This window comes from Camelus ferus, chromosome 7 (assembly GCF_009834535.1).
Source record: "Camelus ferus isolate YT-003-E chromosome 7, BCGSAC_Cfer_1.0, whole genome shotgun sequence".
Lineage (NCBI taxonomy): Eukaryota > Metazoa > Chordata > Mammalia > Artiodactyla > Camelidae > Camelus > Camelus ferus.
Genome location: NC_045702.1, coordinates 76331035 through 76339360, shown reverse-complemented (window position 1 = coordinate 76339360; position 8326 = coordinate 76331035). Strand labels below are relative to the sequence as shown.

At 38.5% G+C, this 8326-nt stretch overlaps 1 protein-coding gene across 1 annotated transcript in view; it reads left to right on the top strand.

The window, feature by feature from the left end:
- Positions 1–921: 921 nt before the first annotated feature.
- The window catches only part of EFCAB10 (EF-hand calcium binding domain 10), an 11255-nt gene continuing 3850 nt past the window's right edge, over positions 922–8326 (top strand). The window contains exon 1 of the mRNA XM_014556118.2: positions 922–1059. Coding sequence (XP_014411604.2) covers positions 951–1059 — 109 coding nt within the window. The 5' untranslated portion in view covers positions 922–950. The remainder of the gene's footprint in view (positions 1060–8326) is intronic.

The following is an 8326-nucleotide window of genomic DNA, read 5'->3' as shown; positions in this document are numbered from 1 at the left end:
TAAAAATCGGTGTTATCAAGATAATTCCAAATCATTTTTCAAGGTGCATGTTCCACTTTGGAACGCGCCCATCATCACTGACTGCTCTGTTGCGCTATATCTTTGCCAGCAGTTGATATTGTCCAACTTCCTAATTTTTACTAGGATAGATGTAAAATGGCATTCTTTGTAGTTTTGTTTACAGGATTGCTGAAGAGGCTGAGAATATATTCATATGTTTATTGGCCATTGTCTTTTCTCTTCTTGAAGTGGCTGTCTGGTGAAGGATAGGGCACAGACCTCAGAGCCTGGCCCTCAAGGACAGGAGTCCCAGCCTAGAGTTTAGTTTCCCAGCTATTTTGATGGCTGAGTAAGTAGAGGCCCTTCTAGCCACCTGCATCCCACCTTACCCAGTGATTCTCCCTCAAAACTGTCATATGGTCTCTGTCGCGTAAGACCAGCTTCACACGGCCTCCCTAAGCAGGATCCAGGCACTTCATGACCCACGATCCGGTAGAGAAAATGGGCTGCCTTCCTGCCTCATTGCCAGCGCTGTGCTGCAGGCTGCTCACCCCAAAGATGCTGCTTAGGACTCCCGGCTGGACACCCCCGGCGTCAGACAAGCTCCATCTGTTATTAGTCCATCCTCACATATTACTATCACACGAGGCCTTACTGACTGGATCAATAAGTACTGAGCTAGGTGCTAGAGACAGAAACAGGAAAAGACCATCAGGCCTAGCCCTCAGCCGGGATGGGGGACAGAGCCATCCGCCCAGGAGGGGCTCGGCATGGGTCTCCCCAGGCCTCCGCGTACGTCCCACGCCACACTTTCCAGACCGCCCCCTTCACGGTGAGGAGCCTGGGTCTAAGCCAGTGGGAGGAGCGTCGCGTAACCGCGCCGAGCGGAGGGGGCGGAGCCGAGCGTCTGCGTCGCTGCTGGTCGCCTAGCAACGACGCAACGGGGAGCAATGGAGGCCAACAGCAGCAGGGAGTTGGAGGCCAGGAATTATCTGGAAAAACATCAGATTATAGAGTTGCTGAACTTTCTCACAAGCGCCCTCCTCTTTTTCCGGCCGGGTAAGTGTCTTGCTTACCCCTTGGCTTTCTGTCCCTCACCAAGCGGTCCCCAGAAACTCCCGGCACAGCTATCCCTTCCCGCCGGCGTCCCGCGGGGCCGGCTTCCCTCACAAGATACCTCCCCGCGACAAACGCACACTTTCTTCTGCCTCTCGGCTACTTGATCCCTTCTGCTGCCAGTTTACGCCGTGGGCTTCAATTAAACGAGGACTTACTGAACGGCCTCTTTGTGCTTGCCACTAGCCGGGTGCGGCCGGGCTCTCGCAGGTATAGGGCTGGTGGCGGGTGGGCGAGAGGCTCCACTCCTCAGTACTGTGTGACCGTGGGCAAGAGTCTGAACTTCAGTCTCTTCTGGAAAATGGGGATTATAATAGTACCGATCTCATGGCAAAGTGGGGAAGATTAAGTGAATACTGTATAAACCATCTTTATGCCTGGTAAGCAACAGATGTTTCCAGTGTTAGCCCTGCCCTCAAAGAGTTTTTAATCTGGTGAAAACAGTTGATAGGGTAAAACGGAAGGACATTCTTGAGACAGATTTTCTTGGCATTTTTAAAAATACATCTGATCCCCTTACAAAGTTTGAATCATTTCATAATTTTTGTGTGGTCTGTAAATTAAAAAGTTATGTTAAGGTGAAAATGACTTGATGTCCTTCTGCCCAGGGTGCAGAATTGTAACTTGCCAGCCTCATATGGAGTGTCCAAAATGCCAAAATTGTCCATTTGCTTCTGTCAGGAAATGTAAATACCAAACATTACAGTTTTGCCAAAATTCAACTCCTGTCTAGTGGTTTTAAAATAGCAAAGCAGTAAAAGCTCTGCAACAATTAAAAATAGATAGAAAATGAAAAATAAAGTATAAAGGAATGCACTTTTTTAAGGTGCTGAGGAAAAGTTGCTATCAAACTAATTCTTAAAAACCTACTTTTTGAAGAAAGTAATCACCGTCTCTTGCTGGTGTTCAGTACTGTGGTGGTAAAAATAGTCTTGCTGTTAGATGCAGCAACCATATCTATGTATCTATATATTAGAACTTCAGAAATTGCAGAAGTAAAACCAATGAATCATCACAGTAGTAATCAGTAAAAGCGTATTGTGCACACACCAAAAAATCAGTCTGCAAACCAGTAGCACTCAAACCAAAACAAGGAATGAGTCTCAGAGGTATATTGTTTTAAAGAGACTTATACAATGAGAAGGCAATGACTGTTTATTCTTTACAGTAATTGATTCTAATATTAGAATTTTCTTAAATGATAGAGAATTGGTAAGTGGTTATAACCTCATATCAACTTTGGGAAACAGTTTAAATTTTGCTTATGATTTCCAGAGACATAAGCAAGAAATGACCTGGGTCAAGTTAGTCTTGCAAAATAAGCTAAATTAGCTTTGCTCGTATGACTAAACTCCTTTTGTCTGCTCAGGGAATTTTTCAAGGCTGGTCTCCATTTGCTGTTGATTTTAACAATTCTACCCCTTTCGGTCATTCTCTTGGTGGACTAAGAGTATGACCAACTAGTACAGCGTTATTCTCGGTTACCACCATTGAAGTAGTCAGGCTGAAGAACCAACAGACACTGCGTTAGTTGAGTCCTTAGGTGGGAGAGCCATCTTGTCGCTGTCTTCATCTTTATGTGGTTATTGTTGATTTCATCCAGTCATCTGATGAACGTCAGGACGTTTTATTTCAGGAGACTGTGCTGCAGGTGAGTTTCCACGTAAATGAGGCTTCTGTATGGTGTGAGCAATCAGGTAATTTAACGAGAGGCATCTCTATGGAAACAAAAGAAAAGTAAAGGCTAATCGTTTGAGCAAATTTTAAATTCAGTTTCTGAGTTTGGAGAGCAGCCATTTGAGAAAATTTCTAAATTTGAGTTGGAAGTATCTCTAGATGGTGGAGTGAGTATGGCTGTTACAGTATGGTGGATTTTCCTGGTGACCTTTCTAAGTGGCTCCGGAACAGCAAGCTTGCAGATCGCCCACCCCTGAGCTGTTGTGGTGATTTCTCGGAGGTTTTATCAATTTGTCCAGCTTTAACTTGCCTCGGGCTTCAGGAAAGGGCAGTGTGTTAGTGTGTTTCATAGTGATTTGGAGGCTTCTGGAAAGGCGGTTGTGTTTCATAGTGATTCAGAGTCAAAAGAGTGGGAGAAAATTGGAAACGTTAGTTTGGAGTATTCTAGTCAAATATTGGAAGAAACTAAAAGAATTCAAGATCCAGTCCAGTTTATAGATAGAAAACAAAACGTCAAAGAGGGTTAACAGTACCAGAATCTGATCTCTTACAAAGGCGTATTACTGAAACATAAATTTTCTCTGTATAATCATCCCACTGCTATCAAAGATAACCACAGTAAGATGAGTTTGTTTGCAAATTCAGTCTAGTTTCAACAAAGTTGATCCGCTTATTTATATAGCACACAGCAAGAACAGTGATTGACCGATTGGGCTCTTTTAAATCTGCTTTGCTGGAACTTTTCATGAAGAATCTTAGATTAGACCTTTAAAGTCTCTTTATGCTAAGAAATCAAGCCAAGGACTTGTACAGTTGTGTCCTGCTACAAAGAGAACAGTCTTACTGAACTTACATAGATACATATATTGTCATGAAAAATAAGAATATTTAATAAGAGTTTCAGAATTCTGGAGGAATCAGGTGGGAAGAAAATGATAAGTGTTTCAACCTTTGTTTAAAAAATATACTTTACCAATTTCTGGTAAATTATGTATAGTTTAAAAGAGTAGAAGAGGCGCCTTTAAATCTGGAAAGCAAAACAATAAAGAATCAGTATTTTAAATGAAATCATAAAAGTTAAAATCATCTTCATCAGTTCATTCAGTCGTCATAATTCTTGTTTTGCTTGATCTTGGTTAGTAGCTTTATGAATCACTTTTCCACTAGAATTCTAGAAGTCCTTACCTCGTTCAATATTATGATCTTACAATTATCAGAAACCTTTACTTGTCAGAGTCTTTTCCATGAATCTATTTGAAGATGAAGCACTTTTCACGATCATTTTTGCAAAAGCATCACAGGGAAGCAATAATTGTCTATGAGTGACTAAAGACTTAAAAATAACCATGATTAAAGAGCTGGTGAGTGTTCACACACAAAAATGATTCAGTTAAGAAAGAAATTTGGTTATTTTTATGGTATATAATGTTTTAAAATAATAGCTGGAATTATGACTAATAACATACCAGAACATACCAGATTTTCAAGAATTTCATATAACTTCTGAATTATTTTAGTGATATATCCCATATAAATATGACCTAAGAAAATTAAATATTGCTTTTATTTCACAGTGTTTCCCATGCAATTTAATATATCAAATAAGCCTAAATAAATTAACATTCCTCTTTTTACTTCATTCAGAATTTGATTTAGAAAGTTTGTTTAAAATGTCAGAACATTTAAAATACTTCATCAAATAGGATCATTGGTCACTGTGAAACAGTAGTTATCCATTGCAAGTAAAGTGACTGAAGATTTCAGAGGCAAATGCAGAAAGTTATATAGTTGTAAAACAAACAAGCAAATAAAAATTAGCTCTTTTAGTATCGATAAAACTTGGGGTTTTTTTCCCTACATAGTCAAAGACCTGATAAATACAACGTGAAGCACAGGAAATTATTTTCATAAAACACATCTTCCTTTCCGAGGCAGATGACATTAAAGGTAAAAACTTTTGTGTACAATTTCTTATTAAGAGCAGATCAATAATCTTAAAAAGTTGTGATTTTTAACAAAAAAACAAATTCTAATTTTGTATCAGTATGCTTTTGATATTAGAACTCTTTTTTTAAACTTAAATCCATTTCAGTCTTAGCTTGAAGACACATAAAATTCCTTTCTCAAGAGTCTTTTTCCACAAACCTTCTACAACTTTTATATCCATTTAGGTTTTGTTTTGTCTTTTTTCCTTTCTTATTCTGGAACAAAAAAAGAAACCCTTGTCCTTTATACCCTTCCTTATCTAAAAAACACATTCTATTTTCTTTACCTACTTTTTTTGAAGTGTCTTTTCACTCTTATTTTTTCTAATATTTCTATTTGTACATGTTAATAATAAAATTTAACTGTTTGTAGTCTTCGCTTTCCAGTAAAAACTAGGAGGCAGGCAATTGTGAACTATCATATATTAGCATTCCATAGTAGATTAGCAAATTTATAAATACATAATCATAAAAAAGTATACTTTTTAGAGATGTGTTTTTTACAGTACAATTTTTAATGTGGCAAAAAATGTACCAATAGACCCAAATATTCTTTGTCTCTTTGTAAAAGTTAAAAAGCCAAAAGTAGATAAATTTATGTTTAGCAATCACTATGTCAGTATATTATCTTCTCTGGAAATGATCTAGATATTCAATGAATATCCATTATTTAGTTTAACTTAGTATAAACTTATATTTACATTTATTTAAAACGCTTGGCTTTTAACAATTATACTTGGATTAGACATTAAACAGTCAACCATTATCTTAAATTTTCTCTTATTTATTTATTTTTATCTTAAGTTATTTTTCTTATTGGCAAATTCCTTAACAGAAATAGACACAAACAGAGATTTTATAGCTTTCATTTTAAATTTTAGTCATGTCTTGGGGACCATAATACAAAACTTAAAAGAATAGTTGGATCCAAATTGTGTTTCTGGCAAGTAGACTAAGCTAAGATTACCTGCTGAGATGGCTGATGTCTTTTCACCAAAAATTTTTTATTTGCAGGCTGTGAGAAACCTTTTAGAGCTATTTTTGGAGTTATTTTTTCTCTTAGAGGCTTCTGCATACCAACCAAAGAGTGCATTTCATTGTCTCTGAGAGGTTTGGGATCCTCTCTTTTAAGGGTGCCTCTTAAGTGGACTTCTCTAAGTTAAAAGTTCCCTTACGGTGGTCACTACAATTCCAAAAGTACACGCATACACTCACACACTCATACCTGTTCCCACTCACCCCATCGACCCGATAGAACACAATTTTGGTATGATCGGTATTCAGAATTTACATTATTATTATCAGGCAGATATCCACAGCTAGTGCATATAGTGTGCTATAATTACATTGCCTTTGTTGTTTTCCTGGAAGTTAATGATACATTTTATATGTTGGCTTAAATTTTCTGTGTAATTATCACCAATTTATTCATATCCTCTTTTTGTCACAAGTAGAGATCCCCTCTCACTACATTTACACTCATCAGGTAGTCACCACCCGTACCCTCTCCCCCAGCTCTGTCTTCCTGCTCTAGGCTGGGCTGACTGCTCAGCCGCCCTGCCCTCACTCACTGTGTAGGTGTGCTTATTCAGAGTTTCCACCCAAGCCCCCCTGGCGGCAGGGGACAGGGGACCCATACCTGTAGTGTCTGAGACCTTATCCTGATGCTGCATAGCAAGTTGCTTTGAAGTCACTTGTTTCATCTAAAAAATTAATGAGTTTTGTTCTTCTGCAGATACACTAGTGTCCCCTCGTAGCCGTGGTTTTGTTTTCATCGGTTTTGGTTACCTGCAGTAAACTGCAGTCTGAAAATATTAAGTGGAAAATTCCAGAAATAAACAATTCATAAGTTTTAAATTTCTCACTCTTCTGAGTAGTGTTGATGAAATCTCATGCCATCCTGCCCAGGCTGCGAATTGTCCCTTTGTCCAGCACATCCACCCCTTAGTCACTTAGCAGCCATCTCAGCTGCCAGACTGACTGTGGTGATATTGCAGTGCCTGTGCTCAAGTGACCCTTATTTTACTGAATAATTGCCCCAAAGTGCAAGAGTAGTGATGCTGGCAATATGGATATGCCAGAGAGGCTCCATAAAATGCTTCCTTTAAGTGAAAGGGTAAAAGTCCTCAATAAGGAAAAAAAAAAATCATATGCTGAGGTTTCTAAGATCTGTGGTAAGAACAAATCTATTTGTGAAATTGTGAAGGAGGAGAAAGAAATTCATGTGAGGTTTGCTGTTTGCACCTCACTCAAACTGCAAGTTACAGCACAGTGTGATAAGTGCTTGTTTAAGATGGAAAAGGCATTAAATTTGTACCTTAAGGGATTTTGAGAGAGATCACATTCTTATAACTTTTATTATGGTATGTTGATATAATTATTATTAGTTATTGTTAATCTCCTATTGTGCCTAATTTATAAATTAAACTTTATCATAGGTATATGTTTGTGTAGGAAAAAAAAGTAGTATAGATAGTGTTCAGTACTGTCTGTGGTTTCAGCCATCTACTGGGGGTCTTGGAGTGTATCCTCCCTGTATGGGGGAGCTACCGTTTCCTAATGTTTCATATTACTCAGCAGAGGATGATTAATGCTTAGGAAGAAACACTGTCTATTTTGGGTCTTTGCAAAGCTCCTGGCAGTGTCTCAGTGTCTCAGAAAACCTTGGAATTGTAACAGGGTTATGGAACGTAACACTTGACGGTGTGGTCGGGCTGTTACTGTAGTGGGAACACTTCCACAATCCCACATCTTTGATCCCCAAATTCTAAAAGCTCTAAAAACCAACAGATTTTCATAACTCATTTAACAGTAAAATCTGCCGTAATCTGAAGTCCTTTGGCAGGAAAATCTGGCCTTACCTGGGGTTTACTGGGAAATAGAGCCCCTGGCTGGGCAGTCATTCCCAGTGACAACTCTGTGCTGTGGAAGGAGGGAGTATACATTTTTAGGGGGTGACTTTAAATAAATTAGAATTTTTTTTTAAAGGATGCACTTGTAGTAACTGAGGTGAGAGATACTGCTGTGGTAGTGGTGCGGGTAAGATGAATTTGAGCGCTTTTGAGGAAAAAGACTAGGATCATCATGACTGACTAGATTTGGGTTTGCTGATGCTTCTCATGTTGAGTTAGTAGAGTGTGATCGGTCATGTCTGCAAGCTTAGAAGTACATTGCCTAGGTTCACTCTGGCTGTGTGGCCTTGAGCAAGTGACTGTTGTGAGAAGTAAATGAAGTAATCCATAGAAAATGCTTAGCATAGTACCAGGCACGTAGTAAGGGCTCAATAAATATTAGCTATTAGTATTGAGACATTATACTCGAAGTTTATCTCCCTTGAAGAACTGATTGTCATTATCAGCTGACATTTATGCAACTTAAGTGGTTAGTACATTTGGCTCTTCCCTTCATATTTTAAAAAGTCTGTATCTTTATTATATATATTTCTGTTGTAAGCATGTTCAAAACATTTTTAGAAGCAGGTGGAGTGTAAATTATAGAATGCAAATTTAAACATTATAGCACTTCATGTAATCTGAAGGCAATACAGC